The following is a 27,532-nucleotide window of genomic DNA, read 5'->3' on the forward strand; positions in this document are numbered from 1 at the left end:
CACATAATACCCCATAATGATAAAGCGAAAACAGTTTATATTTTATTTATTAAAATAAAAAACAGAAATACCTCACGTCTGGAGGAAACCTGGCACCCTCCCTACAGTGAAGCATGGTGGTGGCAGCATCACGCTGTGGCGACGGTTTTCAGCGGCAGGGACTGGAAGACTAGTCAGGATCAAGGGAAAGATGAACGGAGCAAAGTACAGAGAGATCCTTGATGAAAACCTGCTCCAGAGCGCTCAGGACCTCAGACTGGGGCGAAGGTTCGCCTTCTAACAGGACAACAACCCTAAGCACACAGCCAAGACAACTCAGGAGTGGCTTCAGGACAAGTCTCTGAATGTCCTTGAGTGGCCCAGCCAGAGCTCAGACTTGAATGCGATGGAACATCTCTGGAGAGACCTGAAAATAGCTGTGCAGCGACACTCCCCATCCAACCTGACAGAGCTTAGGAGTATCTACAGAGAAGAATGGGAGAAACTCCCCAAATACAGGTGTGGCAAGCTTGAAGCATCATACCCAAGAAGACTCGACGCTGTGATCGCTGCCAAAGGTGCTTCAACAAAGTACTGAGTAAAGGGTCTGAATACTTATGTGATATTTCAGTTTTTATTTCTTAAATATTTGCAAACATTTCTAAAACCTGTTTTTGCTTCGCCATTATGGGTTATAGTGTGTAGATTGATGAGGGGAAAAAAACTATTGAATCCATTTTAGAATAAGGCTGTAACGTAACAAAATGTGTAAAAAGTCAAGGGGTCTTGTATAATTTCCGAATGCACTGTGATTGGCTGTTCCCACATATCATCATCTTCCTATCAAGTGAATAAAGACCACAAGACGCATCTCAAGACTTCCCAAAAAATCACATATATTTATTTCTCAAAGTGGCATTTCAACCGTCTAAACTTTACACAATATTTTGTTTTCATTTACAAAAACCACATTTATTTTAAATAAATCTGCAGATCACTTGAGACTAAATATGTGCTGGATATCAAAATGAATATCTGGATTTGAGTTCCTATATGACTATCCTTCACCTACTTTTAACTCCTCAAAGTGGCTATTTAAAAAAATACTTTAGAACATAAAACTATGAGTATACGGAAATTAACACGACTAGGATTGCAAAATTCCAGTAACTTTCCTAAAATTCCCAAGTTTTCCGTAAATCCGGGTTGGAAGATTCCGAGAATCAGGTTGGAATAAGAAACGCAGGAATCCTCCAAACAGGACTTCTGGAAAACCAGGGAATTTTGGGAAAGCTAGAATTTTACAACCCTAAATACGACACATTCACTTTAAAAGAGTACCTGTCCCATTCTACGACTTACTGTACCCTAATGGCATTCGACTGGTTTCTAGTGGAATGGTGATCGACAAAGAACTTCATCAAACAGTAGTACTATTCCTATCAGGGACATCGAGTCCTTCAGAGCTAATGGCTATTTATTAGAAATTCAATAAACTTTTTGGACTTTCTTTAAGAGTAAAAAAAAAGATGCTGAACCCTAGTAGAAATATATAGGTTCTGCTTGCTCGACTAGAATACATGTTTTGAGGATGTCAGAGAATTGTGTGTCTGTGTCACTTGGTCCTGCGACAGACAACTGGTGAGTCTGTCTGTCTGTCTCTGTTGTTTAAATAGCTTCATGTCAATGAGATGAAGTGCAGATAAGCAGACCCTCTCTCTATCTCTCTTTCTCTCTCGCCCAATTCTTTCTGTCTCTCCTTTTACTCTCTTTCCTGCTCTCTTTTTCTCTTTAGCAGATTGACTGAGCCCTTCAGAAAACACTGACTAGACATTCAATCTCATTCATTGTTACTGGCCCTTACATACTGTACTTGTTGTGCATTTATTTTGTCTAGATCAGGCCACATCAGATGTGTCCCATTACGAAGGTCTGTGTGTGTTTATGTATGCTAGACTGTGAACACATCTACAACACTCTCTATCAGACACAGAAACATAAGTTGAGAGGTCAATGCAAGAGACTTGGAGTAGGGGATTGCAATTGAGGCGATAACAAGCAATGGGGTAATTCTGATTGGAGAAATAAAGCTGCTGAGAGTGCGAGAGGCTGTCCATCAGTCCTGTTGCTTGTGACCTGTCAGTCCATCCATACATCTCTCCATTCGTCATCTGTCAGCACGTCCGTCTGTCTGTCTGTCCGTGGTCCCATGGGGGGGGGGGGGGGGGGGGTGAGTTGAGTTGGAGTTGGGGTGGGTCTAGGTGTCTAGGGGGGTCCTGGGGTCCTATGGACTCCCACTGTAAGAGTAGTCTGCCTTGTTGTGCATCACCAGCTTGTTGTCCACAAAGTAGAAGCTGTCGGACTGCGTTTTGTATGGGTGCAGGATCATCTCACGCACTGAGGAAGAAGGGAGAGGAAGGACACATCAGTGTGTGTGTTAGCGTGAGTGTGTTTGAGTGAATGTGTGTGTGTGTGTGTGTTTGAGTGAACGTGTGTGTGTGTGTGTGCGTGCATGTGTATGTATGTGTGTGTGTGTGTGTGTGTCGGACTGTCCGGTATGGGTACAGGAAGTGCATGCATGCTATGTCTGTGTCTCTGTTTCTATGTGTGTCTATACTCACTGATGTCCTCAGACAGAGGGGGGAACTCGTAGATGTGTTCACAGGTGTTCTTGCTGCTGGGCATACAGAAACCAAACTCAAAATCAAAGCTCTTGAGGAGCTGCTCTCTGAAGTAGTGCCTCTCAATCATTCTGAAGTTGTTGATGGGCATGTCTCCCACTGTGAACTCCACACTGTGTCAGAGAGGACAGGGAGACAGAGAGATTCGATAAACTCTTGGAAACACACTTACACACATCATTAGTTTGTTATAGTTTGCTGCAGAACAGAAGTATAATTCCATGTTTCCTCATCTGCCCCCATTCTGTAGCCCTTTCCTGCAGTCCAGTGAAACACTGGCCTCATGGGTGGAATGTTATTCATATTTTTCAGAATTTCCTAATTAATAAAGATGATTTTAAACAACTTTCGAACATCTGGTGTTTCTATGTCAAACGATTCTGTTATATTTCAGTCTTCTGTGATCTATATAAAGTGTAGTATTGGGATGCAAACTCCAAACATTTCAACTCTATATCTGAAATAGTACAGGTGTCTTCTTTTCTTTAAGCCCATAACCATGTGTGTGAGGTGTATACTTTGGTTTCAAAGTAGATTTGTTTAAGACTACCAAGAAAGAGTGATTTAGCCCACTGCAGTAATTAATAACAACTGGCCCAAATGTCCTTTTCCTCATCTCTCTCTCCCTCTCTCTTTCTCTCTGCCCCCTACTGTACGGCCTTCCTGGCTCTTTGGTATCTGTCACTCACAAACACGCACGCAAGCACGTAGGCATGTACATACTCTCACCTCCTCTCACTCTCCGAGAATAGCCCTCCCCATCTGTCTCTTCTTCATAGAGCAGCAGGGCACTGAGTGTCCACCGCACCACCATTCTTACACACCCACACACCCTGGCGGCCATCTTAGCTGTGACTTACGTGGCTCCGACCTGGCGCAGCTGCAGGAAGGCGGGGGTGAACTGGTAACGGACGAAGCGACCTCCGTTGGGGTCCAAGTCCTTCTTTTCGCCCGCTGCCACAGTGTCACAAAAGAGACAGTATTAACAAGCCTGCTGTTTTGAAGCACGGTCTCTCTGCTGTGTACCTCTCTGAATAGACACTGTTTCAGAGCCTTAGATGATCAACTCACACAGCGAAATAACACCTTCTCAATGGCGACCTAGATAATAGGAGTAATTCATTCATGAATCATGCATATTACTGCCTGGGCCTAGTTAACCCAGAGGTACAGTTGAAGTCGGAAGTTTACATACACCTTAGCCAAATACATTTAAACTCAGTTTTTCACAATTCCTGACATTTAATCCTAGTAAAGATTCCCTGTCTTAGGTCAGTTAGGATCACCACTTTGTTTTAAGAATGTGAAATGCCAGAATAAATAGTAGAGAGAATTGTTTATTTCAGATTTTATTTCTTTCATCACATTCCCAGTGGGTCAGAAGTTTACATACACTCAATAAGTATTTGGTAGCATTGCCTTTAAATTGTTTAACTTGGGTCAAACATTTCGTGTAGCCTTCCACAAGATTCCCACAATAAGTTGGGTGAATTTTGGCCCATTCCTCCTGACAGAGCTGGTGTAACTGAGTCTGGTTTGTAGGCCTCCTTGCTCGCACACGCCTTTTCAGTTCTGCACACAAATTTTCCATAGGCTTGAGGTTAGGGCTTTGTGATGGCCACTCCAATAACTTGACTTTGTTGTCCTTAAGCCATTTTGCCACAACTTTGGAAGTATGCTTGGGGCCATTGTCCATTTGGATGACCCATTTGCGACCAAGCTTTAACTTCCTGACTGATGTCTTAAGATGTTGCTTCAATATATCCACATAATTTTCCATCCTCATGGTGCCATCTATTTTGTGAAGTGCACCAGTCCTTCCTGCAGCAAAGCATCCCCACAACATGATGCTGCCACCCCGTGCTTCACGGTTGGGATGGGGTTCTTCGGCTTGCAAGCCTCCCCCTTTTTCCTCCAAACATAATGATGGTCATTATGGCCAAACAGTTCTATTTTTGTTTCATCACACCAGAGGACATTTCTCCAAAAAGTACGATCTTTGTCCCCATGTGCAGCTGCAAACCGTAGTCTGGCTTTTTATGGCGGTTTTGGAGCAGTGGCTTCTTCCTTGCTGAGCGGCCTTTCAGGTTATATCGATATAGGACTCGTTTTACTGTGTATATAGATACTTTTGTCCCTGTTTCCTCCAGCATCTTCACAAGGTCCTTTGCTGTTGTTCTGGGATTGATTTGCACTTTCGCACCAAAGTACGTTCATCTCTAGGAGACAGACTTGTGGAGGTCTACAATTTTTTTCTGAGGTCTTGGCTGATTTCTTTAGATTTTCCCATGATGTCAAGTAAAGAGGCACTGAGTGTGAAGGTAGGCCTTGAAATACATCCACAGGTACACCTCCAATTGACTCAAATGATGTCAATTAGCCTATCAGAAGCTTATAAAGCCATGACATCATTTTCTGGAATTTTCCAAGCTGTTTAAAGGCACAGTCAACTTAGTGTATGTAAACTTCTGATCCACTGGAATTGTGATACAGTGAATTAATTATAAGTGAAATAATCTATCTGTAAACAATTGTTGGAAAAGGGACTTGTGTCATGCACAAAGTAGATGTCCTAACCGACTTGCCAAAACTATAGTTTGTTAACAAGAAATTTGTGGAGTGGTTGAAAAACAAGTTTTAATGACTCCAACCTAAGTGTATGTAAACCTCCGACTTCAACTGTATAAGCTGCTCACACATACTGTAGGTCTTAAAACCTATTCGTCATCAGAGGCTATGACCTGTAGTTTAGTGCCACAAGTCATATATCCTAGGGTCTAATAATAGAGAATATGCTAACATGTATCTATGAATATGTTAGGGGACACAAATACTAACGGTTATACGCTACCGTTCAAAAGTTTGGGGTCACTAAGAAATGTTCTTGTTATTGAAAGAAAAGCATTTTTTTGTCCATTAAAATAACATTAAATCAGAAATACAGTGTAGACATTGTTAATGCTGTAAATGACTATTGTAGTGTTTTGTAGTGTTTTGAACGGTGGTGTATATAGCACAGACAGGCCTATTACTGACCTGGTGCTGGAGGTTTGGTGATCTCAAACAGCCCCGCCCCTGTCTCCATGTCTTGATTAAATACATTACAATGGGGGACATGTATCTAATATCTGTACTGTATAATATGATAGTTTCGACATAGCACATACCTGGTGCAGGGGGCTTGGTGATCTCAAACAGAACTGTTCCTGTCTCCATGTCTCGGATCTTGAACCGCGTGAAGTCGATCATGTGAACGTTCTCCTCTGGGGAACATAGGTAGTCTGAAACAGAAAGGAGACAGAACCCCTTTTAATCTGAATACAGGAGGGCTACATACTCTACAGAACACCTTTTAATCTGAATACAGGAGGGCTACAGGAGGGCGACATACTCTATAGAACACCTTTTAATCTGAATACAGGAGGGCTACATACTCTACAGAACACCTTTTAATCTGAATACAGGAGGGCTACATACTCTACAGAACACCTTTTAATCTGAATACAGGAGGGCTACATACTCTACAGAACACCTTTTAATCTGAATACAGGAGGGCTACAGGAGGGCGACATACTCTATAGAACACCTTTTAATCTGAATACAGGAGGGCTACATACTCTACAGAACACCTTTTAATCTGAATACAGGAGGGGTACATACTCTACAGAACACCTTTTAATCTGAATACAGGAGGGCGACATACTCTATAGAACACCTTTTAATCTGAATACAGGAGGGCTACAGGAGGGCGACATACTCTATAGAACACCTTTTAATCTGAATACAGGAGGGCTACATACTCTATAGAACACCTTTTAATCTGAATACAGGAGGGCTACATACTCTACAGAACACCTTTTAATCTGAATACAGGAGGGCTACAGGAGGGGTACATACTCTATAGAACACCTTTTAATCAAAAGAATGAACAGTAGCTCCACAAAGACTATGTGATACTTTTACGATACATTAGTTCAAGTTCATGAACATTCTAGAATTGTCAACCTCTTGCATACAAACCAGAATTGTTTTATTTATTTATTTTATTTCACCTTTATTTAACCAGGTAGGCTAGTTGAGAACAAGTTCTCATTCGCAACTGCGACCTGGCCAAGATAAAGCGTAGCAATTCGACACATACAACAACACAGAGTTACCCATGGAATAAACAAAACATACAGTCAATAATACAGTAGAACAAAAGAAAACAAAAAGTCTATATACAGTGAGTGCAAATGAGGTAAGTTAAGGCAATAAATAGGCCATGGTGGCGAAGTAATTACAATATAGAAATTAAACACTGGAATGGTAGATGTGCAGAAGATGAATGTGCAAGTAGAGATACTGGGGTGCAAAGGAGCAAGATGAATAAATAAATACAGTATGAGGATGAGGTAGGTAGATAGATGGGCTGTTTACAGATGGGCTATGTACAGGTGCAGTGATCTGTGAGCTGCTCTGACAGCTGGTGCTTAAAGCTAGTGAGGGAGATATGAGTCTCCAGCTTCAGAGATTTTTGCAGTTCGTTCCAGTCATTGGCAGCAGAGTACTGGAAGGAAAGGCGGCCAAAGGACGAATTGGCTTTGGGGTAATATATTAGTATAAAAGTTCACTTTAATCAAATAAAGGAATGTAAAAGCATGAAACTTGGTACACCTGGACTACAAGTAATGATATCTATGTTATAAGACAATTATGCAGTTGTTACAGCCTGTTTTCTTCCAAAACATGCCCCTTCACTAAGCACTCTGACCCTGCCCCATCCAGCCACTTGGCCAGCCTGTCAGATCCTCACCTAACACAGAGACAGAAATAGCTATTTTTACTCCTCTAATCCTTGAGTCTGCCAAGATGTGACACTGACAATAACCACAGAACTTCTCTGTGATAACATGCAGGCCCACAGTGTTTTGTGTCACACTAACAGAACTGACAGTTTGGAATATGAGACACTTCTATAAGTTCCTCTCACAGAACTGACAGCTTGGAATATGTGGAAGGGAAAATATTAGGACAGAAATAGAACACTAACAAAGACGTATGGTTCCAATACAGCTCAGTTGGTTGGAGCATGTTGTCGACAACACCAGGACAACACCAGGACAACACCAGGGCAACAACAGGGCAACACCAGGGCAACACCAGGGGGCCAGCCAACATAACCTAAGGTTTGGGTCGAGGGTACTTTACGCTGATCCCACACTCTTTGAAAAAAAAGGTTCCAAAAGGGTTCTTCGGCTGTCTCTATAGATTAACCCTTTTTTGTTCCAGGTAGAATCCTGTTTGGTTCCATGTTGAGCCCTCTCTGTGGAAAGGATAATACATGAAACCTAAAAGACTTCTAGCTGGAACCAAAAAGGGTTCTTCAAAGGTTTATCCCATGGGTTAAGGCGTAGAACCCTTTTAGGTTCTAGATAGCACCCTTTTTACAGATCTGTGCCTAAGGGACAGCATCTACAGCCCTGTGGCATAGACTCACCTCCCCACAGGCTGTGGATTAGGACTAAGAGGCTTACATTGTTTCACCGTCACATGGACAGATTGGAAGACGTTAAGGGGATTTAGGGAAACTATAGTTTTGCTGTACTATAACCTCCATTCCCCCGACACCACCCCACACATTACCCACTACACCCCTTTCATACACCCCTCCCTACCTGCGTCCCATTAATGGAAACTACAGGTGGGCACCTGCCTCTAAGCCTTTGATATAACTTCATGTCAAAACTGTACTGAGGTATAATAGTAAGAGCACATTCTAGTAAGAGTTCAGCGAGCCTTCAAACACACACAAAACATACACTGTGTGCACTCTCTCTCTTTCTCTCTCTCTCTCCGTCTCTCTTCCTCTCTCTCTTCAGTTCTTTACTTACCTAAGGGTTAGGAAGCAGATGGACCAAACTGGCAAGCCAATGGCCAGGAGATATTTTTAGCCTTCCTGTTACCTAGCTGTGCTACATGGAGAGGGGAGGTGGGTGTATGCGTGAGTATGAAAGGTCTTGTGTGTGTGTTTGTGTATAGGCATGCACGCGTGTGTGTCTGTGTGTATGTGTGCGCTCACATACATGTGTGTCTATGTGAGTGGAGGAGAGGGGAGTGTTGGACTCAAAGGGCCTTCACACAAATCTGCTGAGGTCTTTAGACGACGCCCTCGTTCCCTGCTCCGGCCCCGGTGTTGTTAGGTTCATTAATATAATTGGTAGCAGGCTTTGGACTCTGCTGTGTGTGTGTGTGTGTGTGTGTGTGTGGTGTGTGTGTGTGTGCAGATGGCAGTAATTCCCTTGTGAGTTGTGACTGGGTCTCCTGGCTACTTTCCAGCTCACCTACTACCCACCTGTCATTATAATCCACACCACAGTACTACTACACCCACAGATAGATAGTAACAACTGTATATACTGTACGTGTGTGTGTGCGTGCCTGTGTATTATGTACTGGTGGGATAATGGACCTTTTTAATATGTAAGATCAGGGGTCTATGTCTAAGTCCAGAAAGGTTATCTCAGTGGAGTTGATGGGAAAGCACTCAGTACTGGGATAGCCACACAACATCACATGTCTGCTGGAATAACAGACCAGTCAACAGATTTACTGTACATGTAGCTCTCCAACTTAAACCAGCAACCACAAATTCTGTGATTTTTACTTCTGAGGCCAACCTACTGTAAGGTTGAGGGTTACAGTGGTTCACAAAATAACTGATGTTGATGTATGACACTTATCTGTACTACTAAGAATATTATGCCAGAGTCAAGTTTGAAGTTTTATTTGTCACATACACACGTACAGTGACATGCTTAACTTGTAAGCCCTATCCAACAGTGCAGTATTCAATATCAAAATAGTATAACTAATATAAAAATTAAAATATAAAAACTTGAGAAATAAGAGAGGAAGAAAAAGACAAAAACAGAAGGATGTCAGCTATATTCAAGGTCGGTGCTAATACCCAATGGACAATGTGTAGTGATACTGGAGTATTGAGGTAGATACTGTAGCTGTAGGTGAATAACACAGTGATTTAGGGGTAAATGTGGTAAATAAACAGTAGGAATACGGAGGGCTGCACACTACAGTATATGTTAAATAATTGACCATTGAGTTCAAACACTAACTTACAGCTCTTAGGCTAACCTTTTGCTCCTTGGGGAGCACAGGCCATTCAGGTTCAAATCGGTGTGAAATAATACATTTCAAATGAAATGTTGCTGTCCCCTCAATAATAAACAAAGAATTATAGAACAGATCTACAGTGTTAGAATGTAAATATTCATAACAAAACACTGTAGACTATTACAGCTCTATAACATGATTGTAGGTCAGTTATATGTGTAGTGACTGAATGACCTTCATTTGCACTCTGACTCTGGTGCCATAAGGTAGGTGTTATCTAACACCTAACACGTTAGATCAGAGGCCCAAGCTGTGTCCAGGCATCGGCTAACAAGTGGTAGAGCAGAATAGCCATTAAATCCTCATCAACACACAACCATGCTGCATCACAGTGTAAGAAAAGTCAAGTGTACATTCAATCTCTGGTTGAAAAAATAACGCTGTGCCGTACGCAAAATTGTAACAAATTACGTTAATATGACCATTCAATTTCTATAATCGACGTCCCTTTTTCCAATCTGTCACTCAACCCCAAAGGCTCCACCCACATTTCTACAGCCACAGTGTGTTGGAACTGAAGGCGCTGTTACCCTGGCAACACTGGCACTATGTTCTTGGCACATGGCATCCTTGCCTTCTTTACTGTGACTGTGATGTCTGATAAGAGTGATGTTCTCAGAACATGAGACGGCTACAGATCAGCTAGCTAAACAGGAGTTCCACGAGCAAATTGTATCAGCCCCACTACCCATACTGCAGTACAAAGGTTGCATCTCAATAGTCGTCCCCATGACCCACAGTACAAAGAAGGCCGCATCTCAATAGTCTAAAGTGGCTTCCTCCCCTTTACTGATCTGAACACAGACAAATCAATTATGGAGGATGCCAACTGAACCAGGAAATTGCTTTCACCTGTTCATTTCATTCATGTCAGTGTAGATTGTCGGAAGGAGACGAGGAGAGACTATTGAGACACACCCAAAGTGACCAATACTCCATTGCTCATCACAAAAGATGACACAGATAATACCTTTCACGTCCTGACCAGTATAGAGGTTATTTGTGATTGTAGTTTGGTCAGGACGTGGCAGAGGGTATTTGTTTTATGTGGTTCGGGGTGGTGGTTTGTTTAGAAGAGTGTTTGATTTATAATTTCCGGGTTTTGGGTTATGTTCTATGTTTTTGTATTTCTATGTTCTTTCTAGTTTAGTATTTTCTATGTTAGGTAATTGGGTGTTGGACTCTCAATTGAAGGCAGGTGTTTGTAGTTGCCTTTGATTGAGAGTCCTATATATAGGGATGTGTTTTGTTTGTTAATTGTGGGTAGTTGTTTTTGCATTGCGTTGGTGTAGCCTGCAAAACGGTTTCGTTGTTCACATTTAATAAAATATAATGATGAGCACGCAACCCGCTGCGCCTTGGTCCTCTCTTCACGAAGACAGCCGTTACAATACCACTACATTATCTGTACCTACTGTAGGTCCAATAGTCATTGAGACATCTGAAGTAACAGGCTCTGAAATGCTGAAGGCTCAGAGTAAGATAGCATCAGAGACTGGACCCTGTTCCATCAGAGACTGGACCCTGTTCCATCAGAGACTGTCATGATGACTCACTGTAATGCTTGTATGAGCATGAGCTATTCAATCATTTCAACTAACATGGCATGGGCCACGTTAAAATGCCATCCCTGATTATTCATGTAGCCTAAATATTGTATTCCCTTCGCTTCACATCCCGATACACAATATACACCGCACATCATATAAGTGATCATGTCAGCTTCCTCATTGGGAATTCTACTTTCTGATTGATTTCTGTTGTAGCTTTAGCTTTGCCCACTCATCCAGTCCAGTGAGCAGGTAGGTAGGGAGAGAATACACTACATGGCTGCCTAGCGTTAAATTGAATCTTTGGCCCTGTGAAACACTGCACTGTAAAACGCGTGTGTGATTATAAATCTGAAGCTGACTGGACAGATTACCGACAGATGCCCTGCAGAGGAGGGATAGCAACACGCCAAGTTACTTACACACACACACACACACACACACACACACACACACACACACACACACACACACACACACACACACACACACACACACACACACACACACACACACACACACACACACACACACACACACACCAAGTCAGCCAGAATTACAGATGGAGAGAGAATGTCATCACATTCCACACTATGCTAATTAACCTGCGCTAATTTCCCTCATCGTGATCCAGACGTGTGAACATTTGCATAGAAATAAATGTACTCTACTTGTAAACAAATGTCATACCCAACGAGTCACCAACAAGCCCTGCAATCACAGCTCCTAAATGTCTCTCCATTCTCTCTCACTGAGTAAGGCCTGCATGTACATAATAGATGGACATAAGTACAGTAATAGCCGCTGTTAAAATCCTAACAGACCTCATCCACTGTACTTTAAGGGTCATTTAAGTGATCATTGTGTATATTTCCTCACAAGGAACGACAACACAAGATTGTGATTTACGTCTAAAACATTGAGAGAGGGACAGAATGACGGAGTCACGACAAATATGTCATGAATCATCATATTCAACATGAAGAGGTTCCACTTCTTATTCATCTGAATGGTTATCCTTGAAGAGGAGAGAAGGAGAGGAGAGGAAGAGATGAAAGGAGAGAAGGATGAGAGGAGAGGAAGAAAGGAATGGAGAGGATTCGATGAGAGGTGGGAGGAGAGAAGAGGAAGACTATACATTGTAATTGAATGTTAAAATAGTTATGTTCATTAACTGCATCACAGCAACATCCTGGTCCATGATGACCTTTACCAGTATTCCCTGGAGTAACTAGGCTAATAAAGATGAATAAAGCTATGGCTTCATTTACAGAGAAAACCATCAAAAGGACATTTCTGCAATCCCACCAGGAGTTGACCTGCATATTACAATACATAACTGTCTGAGTAGAGACAGCCTATTGATATCATTGAGCAAGGTGGCCTAGGTGATCTACGCATCTATGGAGGGTATATGTATATGCATGTGTGTGTGTGTGTAAAGTATGTATGTGTGTCTCTGTGTGTGTGTATGTGTGTGTGTGTGTATTCCTTTGTAATTAATACATTTGTCTCTGTCTAAATTCAGTCTGATTGGTCCAAGCACACTTCCAGTATGCAGCAGGACAGAGCACAAATGAACCTATCAGTCTGCAGCCAAAATCAAATCAAATTTTCATTTTATTGGTCACATACACATATTTAGCTAGATGTTATTGTGGGTGTAGCGAAATGCTTGTAGATGCCTACATTGTCAGGTGTATTGATTTTCCAGTACCAGCATGGTTCAGTGAGTCAGAACATTGAGCAGTGGCTTACTGCATACTCTTCAAAGCAGAGGGATTCTCTCTGTAATGAACTTCACCAAAACACTTCCTTCAAACTGCTGGCGGTGCAGATATCAGACAGGAGCTGCTTGGCAGAGACTTGAGGGATGCCACTGCACTGTGCAGTTAAAAGGCCAGTTGACTTTGTAGTCTAGTCTACACAGAGTACCACTGTTGTCTTGCTGACTTCAGCGTGTGTGTGAGTGTGCGTTTGTGTGTGTGTGTGTACTGCATCACAAGAAAATTGCCATACAGGTGGCCATTCATCAACCTGTAATGACTAAAAATGGATATTAAAATGACAGGTGGGTGACATTATACAGTTCATGAGAACCAACTCTAATATTGATAGAATTCATAACTGATAAAAGTTTTTGTTCCCTGTTTGTGAGGAAGCATGTCATCCTAACGGAAGCAGTCTGGCACCTGATAATACTGTGAGCTCTAGGTCTTATTGTATGTGATTATGGAGGCACTGTAGATACTGTGTGTGGGATAGAAATGGTCTTCACAGAGTGTGAGTCGAGCTCTATGGATCGTTCAGTGTGAATTAGGATCCGGCGGATACAGTATATCACTGTGTCCTCTGTTTCTCATCTAGATACAGTATATCACTGTGTCCTCTGTCTCTCATCTAGATACAGTATATCACTGTGTCCTCTGTCTCTCATCTAGATACAGTATATCACTGTGTCCTCTGTTTCTCATCTAGATACAGTATATCACTGTGTCTTCTGTCTCTCATCTAGATACAGTATATCACTGTGTCCTCTGTCTCTCATCTAGATACAGTATATTATTTTATTCTCTCTGTCTCTAGCCTAGATAGAGTATATCACTGTGTCCTCTGTCTCTCATCTAGATACAGTATATCACTGTGTCCTCTGTCTCTCATCTAGATACAGTATATCACTGTGTCCTCTGTCTCTCATCTAGATACAGTATATCACTGTGTCCTCTGTCTCTCATCTAGATACAGTATATCACTGTGTCCTCTGTCTCTCATCTAGATACAGTATATCACTGTGTCCTCTGTCTCTCATCTAGATACAGTATATCACTGTGTCCTCTGTCTCTCATCTAGATACAGTATATCAGTGTGTGCTATATGGGATGCTTTGTATTAGCTGAGCTCTGCAGCACAGACAGGCCCTGTGGTTTGTCTGTGCGTGTGTACATATTGATGGATGGTTCTTTGTGTGTATAGTTTGGTTGTTCTGTGTGTGAATCAAGGATCCTGGGTGTAATTAGATATAGGGTGTCACTGTCCTCTCAGTCTGCGTTCTACGGGCTGCCGCTGCTCCATATGGTCATGGAGATCTGGTTGGTCTGGAATCCTATGTGTGGTTCTGTCTGTGTATGTGTGAACATAAGGGACCCTGCTCTATGAGTGTCTATGAGCTCTATGAGTGTTTATGCTCTATGAGTGTCTATGAGCTCTATGAGTGTTATTGCTCTATGAGTGTCTATGAGCTCTATGAGTGTTTATGCTCTATGAGTGTCTATGAGCTCTATGAGTGTCTATGAGCTCTATGAGTGTTATTGCTCTATGAGTGTCTATGAGCTCTATGAGTGTTATTGCTCTATGAGTGTCTATGAGCTCTATGAGTGTTTATGCTCTATGAGTGTCTATGAGCTCTATGAGTGTTATTGCTCTATGAGTGTCTATGAGCTCTATGAGTGTTTATGAATAATATGTGGCTATGCGTGTGTGTATCTCTTCCTGTGCGACTGTGTGTGTGTGTGTTTGTCTGTGTGCTTGCCCATGTGTGTCAGCAGCTCGGTGGCAGCCAGATGCCGGAAGGCTCTGAAGTGGCAGCGTCTCCCAGGTTCCCTCTGTCTCTCTCTCAATGCCTCTCTCTCTCTTTCCCTCTTTTTCTCTCCCTCTCTCTCCCTTCCTTTAACAGCATCACCTAGCAACGCTCCTTCTGATGCCGTGCCAGGACATTCTGCTTTCTGCTCCACCTCTACCCCCTTTCCTCCCCTCCACCCACCTCTCCTCCTCCTCAACCCCCTTTCCTCCTCTCCACCCACCTCTCCTCCTCCTCAACACCCTTTCCTCCTCTCCACCCACCTCTCTCCTCCTCAACCCCCTTTCCTCCCCTCCACCCACCTCTCCTCCTCCTCAACACCCTTTCCTCCTCTCCACCCCTCTCTCCTCCTCAACCCCCTTTCCTCCCCTCCACCCACCTCTCCTCAACCCCCTTTCCTCCCCTCCACCCACCTCTCCTCCTCCTCAACCCCCTTTCCTCCTCTCCACCCACCTCTCCTCCTCCTCAACACCCTTTCCTCCTCTCCACCCACCTCTCTCCTCCTCAACCCCCTTTCCTCCCCTCCACCCACCTCTCCTCCTCCTCAACACCCTTTCCTCCTCTCCACCCCTCTCTCCTCCTCAACCCCCTTTCCTCCCCTCCACCCACCTCTCCTCAACCCCCTTTCCTCCCCTCCACCCACCTCTCCTCCTCCTCAACCCCCTTTCCTCCTCTCCACCCACCTCTCTCCTCCTCAACCCCCTTTCCTCCCCTCCACCCACCTCTCCTCCTCCTCAACCCCCTTTCCTCCCCTCCACCCACCTCTCCTCCTCCTCAACCCCCTTTCCTCCTCCCACCCACCTCTCCTCCTCTACCTTCCTCCCCCCACCCACCTCTCCTCCTCCTCTACCTTTCCTCCCCTCTACCTCTACCTTTCCTCCCCTCCACCCCCTTTCCTCCTCCTCTACCTTTCCTCCCCTCCACCTCTACCTTTCCTCCCCTCCACCCACCTCCTCCTCTACCTTTCCTCCCCTCCACCTCTACCTTTCCTCCCCTCCACCTCTACCTTTCCTCCCCTCCACCCACCTCTCCTCCTCCTCTACCTTTCCTCCCCTCCACCTTTCCTCCCCTCCACCTCTACCTTTCCTCCCCTCCACCCACCTCCTCCTCCTCTACCTTTCCTCCCCTCCACCCACGTCCTCCTCCTCTACCTTTCCTCCCCTCCTCCTCTACCTTTCCTCCCCTCCACCTCTACCTTTCCTCCCCCCCACCCACCTCTCCTCCTCCTCTACCTTTCCTCCCCTCCACCCACCTCCTCCTCCTCTACCTTTCCTCCCCTCCACCCACCTCCTCCTCCTCTACCTTTCCTCCCCTCCACCCACCTCCTCCTCCTCTACCTTTCCTCCCCTCCACCCACGTCCTCCTCCTCTACCTCCCCTCCCCTCCACCTGTCCACTTTGCATTAGCAAGACAAAGCAGAGCTGAACGGATCATGTTAGGGTTAATTCAAATGGTAATGAAACACTATCAGCTGGTGTTAGATCTGTTTGTGCTGTATAGATGTAACTTATATTGTTGTTGTCATGAAAAATCAGGGTAATGAAATGCTACTTTACAGTGATCTGATAAAGTGGTGTCAGACCACTGGGCCTCCTGCTGTGTGTGTGTGCATGTGTGTGTGTGTCCGTGTGTCTTTCTCTGTCTGGAACTTAACAGGAGGTAGGGCCAGTAACAGAAAGGTTGCCGGTTTGAATCTCCGAGACGACTAGGTGGAAAATCTGTCTGTACCCTTGAGCAAAGGCACTTAACCCTAAGTAAGTTGCTCTGGATAACAGCGTTGACTCAAATAAAAAATACAAAAAATAAATGAGATGAGAAAGTAATTTGGCTGTTACTGCCTGAGGCTCTGCCTGTAACACATTAGTGTGATGCAGAACACTTTCAGATATGTCTTGGAACAGACCTGTCAACATACAACATGGTACTTTGACATGAACTCCACGTAATAGGAATGTGGGTTTTATGCAGGTTCTATGCTTTATGTACAGTCCTTATATTCATACACAGTAGACGACAAGGCTACAGGATATGATAGAGCCTCAGGTTATTCCAAAACTGGACACAATACAGCATGGGCTGACACTGATCTGCATTTCTTGCATCGAATGCTTCAAAGCTCACAGAAGTATTGCAGAGGAGTAAAATTAGACTCAGTCTTGAGTCATGCTGTTCTTATAGAAAGGACCTGTATGACACAAGATGGCCGTTCATGGCATTCATCAACAGCAAGCGACTGCCATATGTAGTTCTTAAAGAAAGGGACCTGTTTTGACACAAGATGTCTGTTCATGGCATTCATCATCAGCAAGCGACTGTCTGTCATTTATAGCTCCTAATCCCCCAGATTAGCCAGGAGGAGTTAGAAGACTTTTCAGCCACAAGCTTCATTCACATCTCCCACTTTCTTTCTTTTGACTTGACTCGAGCTGTCAATCAACATGGATAAATACACAAGGAGACCTATTTACAGTACATGCCCAAAACCTAACATTTGACAGTCTCCCACAGGAACAAATCTACATTTGAAATAGTTTTTTTTTTCAGGATGATAGTGATAGGCTTTTTATTATGCTTCTTCACACAGCATGTCTCAGATATGCTGCCTGTAGGCTACTGGTTGGCTGCCTGGCTGACTGTGAGGTGATTGGCTGGCTGGCTGGCTGGCTGACTGTGAGGTGATTGGCTGACTGGCTATGAGGTTCATTGAAAGGTTGTGTTTTTTTTAAAGAGCTGAATGCAGATGAGATCTCCTCCCTCCTCTTATCTTCCTCCTCAGCCTCCGCTTGGTCTGTTGTTCGGTCGGTGTGCTAAAGCAGCTTGATTTTGAAGGGAATGCGTGAGAGGGCCTGTGTCTGTTTGTATAACGGTCTGGGGGAGATGTATCAGGAGGGTTTACGCCTCCATCACACCTCACATCACACATTGAGCAAAATGGTACGCAGCATCATCTGGATATGTGTGCAACAAAAGTTCAATACTCACTTTCTGCTACCATTTCTGTCAAGCCGTCTACGCATAGTGTTTGATACATACGTTCGATAAATCCAATGTATGCACCACACAGAATGCACTGCAACTGCCTCTGCATCGCAATGCTGCAAGGCAAACGCAGAATTCCATTGGAATTGAATGTACTTCTGGTGTACCAAAATGCAATGAAGCTGTCGGTGTGATCGAGGCGTTAAGGTCTGAATTTGAGCTGCAATTGGCTGTGAGAGAAGTGTTGCTGTGTGGTTGCTCTGCAGAACATACTAGCTCTGTTCACAAGCCCTGTGATTGAACACTATGTTCTGTTGTGCTAGGCGCTACATCACGCTAACCACACACATCAGGGCAACTAAGAGATTGCCTCACTTATCAAATAGGTTACATTCCAAATGGCACCCTATTCCCTATGTAGTGCACTACTTTTGACCAAAACTATTGCACTTGATACAGAATAGGGTGTAATTTGGGATGCACAAATAACCTCACTTCCTGTTCAAGCTTTACTCTGCTGACTTACAGTAATAGAGATGGAACCCTCCCGGTCTGACCCCAACACACACATAAACACACCTCACTATCTCACTCACTCACACACACACACACACACACACACACACACACACACACACACACACACACACACACACACACACACACACACACACACCACACACACACACACACACACACACACACACACACACACACACACACACACACACACACACACACACACACACACACACACACCGCATATCCTCATTTCCTGCCATTGACATATTAAATATCATTGCCAGTTGTGCAATACAACAACACAGCAATTAATGCTCCACTTACATTTACAGGTCTGTCACATTTACTAGACTAATACCACCATCTTATCTAATGTTAGTGTGAGTTAGGTCTACATGTTAACATAGTGTACTGCTCCTTTATCATGATGCAGGCCTCTTGCTTTGTAATGCAGGTGGCTGTGGTAACTGTCTGGAGAAGCCCTCTCACTCACATTTACTGCACATACAGCCAGGTAGAAAGCTACTGTCCGCAGCACACTGGCTTGGGGATTTGATGATCAGCAGGGGGTGCTGCTGTCCTGAAAGGGTTAACTGCATTAACCCTGTAGAGATGCATCTGCAACAGACAGCTAGTTAACTGTTTCCCACTTCAACAAAATGGAGGAAGTGGACCAACTGTGTGTCTACAGTAGCCTATAACAACAATATGTGACGGTAAGTCATTGACTATAAAACTAGGCCTATTTTAAACACACACAACATGGACCTACTAAGTGATAGAAAATGTCTATCATTTAGTTTTGATTTAAACAAACCTTCCTATGATGTTTTGTTTACTGGTCACAATCCTTTTATTCATCTGCTTTAGAACTTTGAGAAGCAAATCTATTTTTATCAGAGGCAGAACAGTAGAAGCCACAATATAGGCTGCTACAGGTTACTACACTGCTTCAGCCAACCAGGAACAAGTAAAGACACATACTAGGAGGTGGAGGATCAAAGGAAAAGCTCTGACCCTTAACCTTAAAATAAGCATATTCTAGGGCAAAAAAGTATAATGTTATAGCCAAGTTTGACTTTGCAGCTTGGCCATGTTGGCCTAGTTGGAGCCATGTTTTAGGGCCATAGGCACAATAAACAAAGCAATGGGAGTTCCAGCTACACTGCAGTAGCACATCACTCTGACAGCTTTCCTCTGATATCTACCACTACAATACTTCACTGGGCCCCCAGGGTCACACTGCTACCAGTTGAGAGAGAAAAGGCCGGCGGCCATTTTAAACTCTGCTCTATGTTGATAGGATTCTGTGCCAAACGTCACAAAGAATGGAGGCAAGTGAAATGAATACGGCTTGGTAAGAAGTACTGTTCTGTTATTGTACCGTAGGGCTGTTTTAGCTTGAACGCGAATCGGCTCAGACCACCACGCCATCCCATTCAGAGGGTGAACACACACACACACACACACACACACACACACACACACACACACACACACACACACACACACACACACACACACCACACACACACACACACACACACACACTTTAACACACTCACACTCGTGGCAGTATGACTAAGCTCATATATTCCTCCAGGGTCTCTTTCCACTACGTGGTATACTGAGTTCACCGGTCTGTCTGGAAACAGACTCCCCTACCCCAGCACCTTAGGCACAGATACATTCAAATATCATGTGAACCTTTTTTGAGACCTGCATCATTCAATAGTAACACATATCCTAAGACTGGTGTAACAATGGTCTGTCCGACAATAAAAGCGTAATAATATTTTAGTATCTTTCATTATGCAAATTATACGATAGCATAATGTGGAAGGTTTTGCTTAAGTAATACATAATGTTGAGGGCCACATGGAAATGTCATGGTGGGCCGGGTACAGCCATAGGGTGGAGGGTTTGTGTGTCCCTGACCGAAGAAGTCATTTCCTCCTCCACCAACAGTGTGTTGAGTGAGTGGCTCCTTCTTATTCCTCTCTACTGGTGCAGACTCTGTGGTCAGCTGGCACGCACACACACACACACACACACACACACACACACACCACACACACACACACACACACACACACACACACACACACACACACACACACACACACACACACACACACACACACACACACACAGGCCATACTGACTGACACAATCCTCATCAGAAGAAAATGAGTCAATGGCTTGCTGCTTTCAACAAGCAATGATGCATTCTCAATACCCCAATGTGCCACTCAATAGATCATACATGTTGTATTACTTAGGCCTATCTGTGGATGAGTTTCACAGCAAATGCAAACATTGACAGTCAATGAATCGTTATTGGACTTGCGTTAATTGTTAACCTTCAAATCAACAGGCTTTCACAACTGTTTGTTATACTAAAGATTACACTTGTTTAATCAGATTTAGAGTTGAGTTGCTTTGACCTAAGTGAGGAACAATATGCCCACCGCAAGACTATCTATCCACATGCAAAAATTAGAGGAGAAGACAGAAGAGCACAGGAGAGGACAGGACGGGAGAGGACAGGACGGGAGAGGACAGGACGGGAGAGGACAGGACGGGAGAGGACAGGACAGGGCAGGAGAAGAGAATAGAAGAGAGGAGAGGACTGTCCTGCCCATCGACATCAGATGAATGACCCCCATAGAACAGTAGCTTACCTTGTGACAGCAGATTTCAATTAGGCCAGCCACACACATCAATTTGCTTTTAAAGCTCCAGCCATTGTGGTGACAGTCAAGTCCAGAGACTGTAAATACAGTCATAGGAATATACAGTTAGAGGGAAAGGTTGTTGTTTATCAGACAGACAGTGATGCAGTGTTTCCCTGGCTTTAATTCAGTCTCTCTATGATGACAGAGACATCGAGAGACTGTATAGGAGCTGGACGTGAAGTGGGCTGGACTCACTGAATAAGAGATTCTTTACTGGAGAGCTAATATACTTATAGTAATATACTTACAGTAATGTCTTTCATTCACTCATTTGAAGAAAAGACAATTACACTGCAGACAAATAAACACACACAATGAGTGAGGAGGACTGGACAACAGTTGGAGGTGACAAGGTGTAAAAAATAACAAGCAATAGCTAATATACATTATAAACCGGGTGGTTTAGTTTTAGTTTTACTGCTCTAATTATGTTGGTAACTAGTTTATAATAGCAATTAGGCTCCTCGGATGTTTGTGATATATGGCCAATATACCACGGCTAAGGACTGTTCTTAGGCACGTCGCAACACACCTCCTCGGGCCTTATTACTTAAGTATAGTACTGTTACTTTTTGATGTGGCTCGACAACTACAGTAAGAAGTCAATAAGTGTGAGAAAAAAAAGCTAAAGTTGTACTTTTAGGATCTCATTATGTTACCTAAGGGCAACTGATTGAAGTGGCCTATATATCTGATGTGGTAAGACTGAGACCTGCCAGTATACAGGTTGGTTCCCCACTTCACCGCACACATACAGAGCAGCCCAGTATTCTGCCAAAAGCCTGTTGATGTATTGTTGGCTTTGGCTACCTAGGATGGTTTTCCAAGAGTAGTGGCCTATATTCAAGCAATTGCTTGTGTGGTGAGACACTTCCTGAGAGCCAAAAGCCTGTTGGGTTAGTGTTGGCTGACTAGAGTGGAATGAGCTATCCCTGAGAAAGGATTCTCCCTGGTGAACAATCTGAAGCAATTATGATTAATATTATCACAACAAAGCGGGCCATCTGACTACATCTGAGTAATAGGATGACATCCAATGTTGTGTGAACTAGTCACATTAAATGTCAAATGGCCCGCGGGACAGATTGTATTGTGATGCATTTGCATCGTATCTCATAACAGAATGAAATATACTGTACAGGAAGAGTTTCCAAAACACTATATCCACCAATTTTTCACATTTGTGTTTTTTCATCAGAAATGATTTCTTATGTGTGTGTGTGTGTATAAAATATTACTGTTCTCAGATTTTTGATGAATAGATTTTAGATGTATATGAAAATGTGTTCTCTATATATCAGTTGTTTAGCTGGAATGGCGTGTTCGTATCCTGTATTGGACTGTGATATGTGGTTGTCTCACCTAGCTATCTTAAGATCAATGCACTTACTGTCACTCTGATAAGATTGTCTGCTAAATGACTCAAATGTCAAATGCAAATGTTTTACACACAAATCTCATATTACTGTATTGAATTATATATATAAAAAATAATAATAATATTGATGTCACAAATGTATCATTTGTACATGTATTTATGACAGATGTAGTTATTTATTAGATTTGACTGTGTCAAACCTAACAGTACTACATATTTCTCTCAGACTGAGGTGGGTATATAGAATTTTTCAAAAAAACATGATTATTTGGCTCCCTGAAATGAAACCATCGAGTGATAGATTTTAAATAAATACATGTCTGCCATCGAACAACCCCATGCCATGATTAGATAGTGAAAGAACACACCAATCTCTTTCATATTTTCTATAAAGAATAAAAGCTAATTTACCAACATTTATGAAAATGCATATATAGCGTTTTGGAATGAAACTCTTCAAATCTTACATACTATTAAATACATGGCATTCTGCAAGCTGAATAAATTCCTGCAGTGACTACTATATTTGATATCCCTTCTCCCTGGGCCCCCTATGATCCCCTTTCCTTCCCTTATAGCATAAGCCCCATGCAGCATACATACAGTAGTACACTGATAAGAAACCATTTCTCATTTAACAAAACACTCTCTCTCTACTGGTTAGATGACATTTATTTTCCTCATCATGCCTGTCTCAGAGAAACAGTGTGTCTCCCTCCCTTATCAGCGCTGAGCCACTGTGTCTCCCTGCCGCCACAAAATGGACGCAGTTTCCTCCCAAAGCACTGCCATGAAAGTCATTTACACAGCAAGCCTTGCAATTTTCTGCTTCAGTCTTTCACTGGTTATTTCTCCTCCACTGAGCAGAAAATGGACAAAATTGATCTCTGTACAGTCTTGGCATGCATGTAGCATATGTATTGACTGAATAATGAAGATTCTCTGGTTCATTAATACAGTATGTACTGTGCTGATTCAAAGGGAGTAAGGCAACCATAGGGCCAAATTCAATACGACTGCATCTCCTAAAGGAGGGGGACAACAACGATATTCTATACAATGACCATGAATCAAATAATTATTAGGCCATAGCTGATGGCTATCATAAAGCATTTGTCAGAGAAATGCCATTTATGCCATTTGATCTATGGTTTCCTGAATGTATCCTAAACTGCAACTATGTGGACTATAGACCAAAACAGTGAACACAGAAAATGTAACACATATAGTATCAGCTAAACTTGGCTTCTAATCAGAAATGATATGCCCTGTAAACAAATTTCCGGATGTGTTCTTCATTGAGTGTTTTGTTGCATGCTGCTTGACTCTGAAGCATTAATTAACTAGAGTCAATCAGGTCATAGAAGCGCCACATTCCCTTCCTTTCTGACATAATCCAGATTACATGTCAGTGGAGAGCAGAGATTATCACTATGCAGCCATCATCAGTGATTTCTGTATTATCTCGCCACTGCAGCCCGATGCTGCTCTTCTGCTGTTCCTCTGGGGGTTACAGAACCAAACAGCTAACACTATCGGACAGCAACATGGATAAAAGTGATGATGTCGGCAGGCTAGTGCGCCTTTTGGGATGAGTACTGCTCTGCATGATGAGAAATGCCCTTTGCTTAAAGCAGAGACTCTCTGCATAGCAACCAAATTGTTCAGACACAAGTCTGTATGTACAGTATATTGAAATGACTCATCGTACATGGAGGCTTAGGTTAAAGGCCTTATTACCATCTAGCTAACCCACAACCACAGAGCATTGGTTTGTGATATAAAATGGAACTAGCGTGTCAAGTACAAAATGGATGCATCCCAAGTCTCTAAAGTGGCCTAGAAGTCCCTTATCCTACAGTGCCTACAGAATAGTACCGTAGTATGCCTGGCCTTCGTTCTATTGTACTGTATATCAGCTACTGATGTGAAAGGTGAATTGATGCAAGCAATACAACAGCCACCAGTCTGTATACTTTGTGAGGCTGGTGCAATTCATTTTAACCTGAGAAGCAGTCTCTTTCAGACCAGGACAAAGCCACTTGATAGAACCAGGATGCACTCAGGTAGTTGACATAAAGATGACCCCGTAAAATTACTTTTACAACTCACCAGTCACCAGTAACCTAGTGTGAATGCAGAAGTTTCACCAGTCACCAGTAACCTAGTGTGAATGCAGAAGTTTCACCAGTCACCAGTAACCTAGTGTGAATGCAGAAGGATCACCAGTCACCAGTAACCTAGTGTGAATGCAGAAGGATCACCAGTCACCAGTAACCTAGTGTGAATGCAGAAGGATCACCAGTCACCAGTAACCTAGTGTGAATGCAGAAGGATCACCAGTCACCAGTAACCTAGTGTGAATGCAGAAGGATCACCAGTCACCAGTAACCTAGTGTGAATGCAGAAGTTTCACCAGTCACCAGTAACCTAGTGTGAATGCAGAAGGATCACCAGTCACCAGTAACCTAGTGTGAATGCAGAAGGATCACCAGTCACCAGTAACCTAGTGTGAATGCAGAAGGATCACCAGTCACCAGTAACCTAGTGTGAATGCAGAAGGATCACCAGTCACCAGTAACCTAGTGTGAATGCAGAAGGATCACCAGTCACCAGTAACCTAGTGTGAATGCAGAAGGATCACCAGTCACCAGTAACCTAGTGTGAATGCAGAAGTTTCACCAGTCACCAGTAACCTAGTGTGAATGCAGAAGGATCACCAGTCACCAGTAACCTAGTGTGAATGCAGAAGGATCACCAGTCACCAGTAACCTAGTGTGAATGCAGAAGGATCACCAGTCACCAGTAACCTAGTGTGAATGCAGAAGTTTCACCAGTCACCAGTAACCTAGTGTGAATGCAGAAGTTTCACCAGTCACCAGTAACCTAGTGTGAATGCAGAAGGATCACCAGTCACCAGTAACCTAGTGTGAATGCAGAAGTTTCACCAGTCACCAGTAACCTAGTGTGAATGCAGAAGGAACAGAGAGTGGATGTGTTTTATACAACAACAACAAAAAGCCTATCTGTGTCCCAAGTGACTGTAGCTGTGTTGTTGTGTCATGTAACAATCTAATACAGATCTTTAAATAGGCTCTGACTGTCTCAATCTCAGTTGGCAGGCACAGAGCACTGACCACCTGTTACCTAAGAGGAAACAGGTTCTTCAGGTTGGGGAAAGGATTTAAGAAAAGTCTGATTTTCTTTTTTTCATCAACATGGACAACAGCGGGCATTAGAAAGAACAATCACATTAATCCCTGCCTGTAATATTTACACACACTCTCTCTTGCTTGTTCCAACATTTTCTGTCTTTATCCCTCTTTCTAGCTCCTTCTCTCTCTCTCTCTCTCTCTCTCTCTCTCTCTCTCTCTCACACACACACAAACACACCCACACACAGGGTTGTGTGCATACCTATGTTCCGGTCTACTAAACCTGTCTGAGCTAGAGGCTGATAGCCTACTCCCCTGTTTTACATCATTATCTATTATGCCCAGATTGCCCACACAGAAACATTCAGGTATACATTTCGCTAGCCTATATAACCTGTATTTCCACCCACAAATATACTACTTTAGCCTAATGTTCCTCTATGTCGCTATCCAATGCACTGGCAGTATACCCTTGAAAAATGAAAACCTGGCACGAGGGCAACTAATATGCTACTACGCGGATGGATGAATAGATGGATGGCTGGCTGCACGTTAACAATGTAACGTTGTTGCTGTGGACCGGATGCTTCATGCCAGGCATCGGAGCAACAGCAGGTGCGCTGTGGCCAGAACGGTTCAGGTAGCCATGAAGCTACCCTTCAGACCAATTAGTAGCCTACTTACTTTCAGTGATCTTCTGTAACCCAAGTACATCCTCAGGCGATATTACGGGGTTTCTTAGCAACTCGTCTTCCGATGTAACCGGGACCCCAGCGTCTGTCGAGTTGCAGCCTTTCTTCACTTTCATGGCCACGAGCGGTTTAGGGTGCGACTGGCGGGAACTAGGGCTTCTGCTGCTGCTGCTGTCGAGATCTCCGCTGCCACGGTTCGTATTATTAGTAGCCGCTTTCTTCGCACTGGCGTTTGGTGCGTCCTGGCTATTACACACAGCCTCTGTGCTGGTACAAGAATAGCTCATTCTCCGTGCCTCCTCCCCCTCCCGGTCTGGTGAAGATACAAATCAGTCTCTCTCCCTCCCTCACCCAAGGCTCAACGGCTCTCTCACTCGGTATGCAATTTAAATCCTTAAGTTCTTTAAAGCCGTCTGTCCGTGACTGCTTGTGTGCGGCGGCTGAATAGCCCTTGCTCTTGGAGCGCGCGTGTGGTGGTGGGGGTTTACAGACTTCAGAATGTAGAGAGAGGAAGGAAGGATGTGGTGGGTCGTCTGCGCTCATACGAAAGCATCATAAACAGTTCATGAAAATACATATAAACTCAAATGATAGCAGGATATTCTCACATAAACTGAGTCCTTTCACCCTACATGTATCTCTGCGGTGGCCAACTAGCGCATGGACATGCGCTCCCGCATTGAACAGCCTATGACTCATTCAATTGTTACTGTAACTTCTCATCAATTTATGACATGATCATTACATGATTCCCAGAAACTGTAAAAATGTCCACTTGGCCAGTGTAGGTCATGTCAAGCAGTTGTCCCTTTTAATCAGCTCACATCCATGACTATTCACGTGTACATATGCAATTTACTTTTGCAGATATTTTGCAATTATTGATCATACCTACAGAAATCAGCGATTCAGACAGCTTTTTGGACACATTCTTACCAAAATTCTGTGAATAATTTAACATCCTTATATACTGTATCTGGTACAACTGGCAGACGTGGTTGTGTATTCTACATCACTATGAACATTTTAAGATATTTCAGGGCATATTACAATTATATTTCATACAGTTATGGTCCTGCGAAATTTTCTGATAAAACCACATTGAGTT

General features: G+C 43.3%; 1 protein-coding gene across 1 annotated transcript; it reads right to left on the reverse strand.

Moving 5' to 3' along the window:
* Positions 1-853: 853 nt before the first annotated feature.
* LOC106581034 (protein unc-119 homolog A) lies at positions 854-26,914 on the reverse strand. The gene is made up of 5 exons (XM_014162705.3): positions 26,417-26,914; positions 5,828-5,941; positions 3,521-3,614; positions 2,601-2,773; positions 854-2,376 (listed from the first exon to the last, which is right to left on the reverse strand). The coding sequence occupies exons 1-5, from the start codon at positions 26,709-26,711 to the stop codon at positions 2,264-2,266; spliced, it is 789 nt and encodes a 262-aa protein (XP_014018180.1). The 5' UTR covers positions 26,712-26,914; the 3' UTR covers positions 854-2,263.
* Positions 26,915-27,532: the final 618 nt, after the last annotated feature.

This window comes from Salmo salar, chromosome 20, assembly GCF_965601325.2.
Source record: "Salmo salar chromosome 20, fSalSal1, whole genome shotgun sequence".
In the NCBI taxonomy this organism is placed as follows: domain Eukaryota; kingdom Metazoa; phylum Chordata; class Actinopteri; order Salmoniformes; family Salmonidae; genus Salmo; species Salmo salar.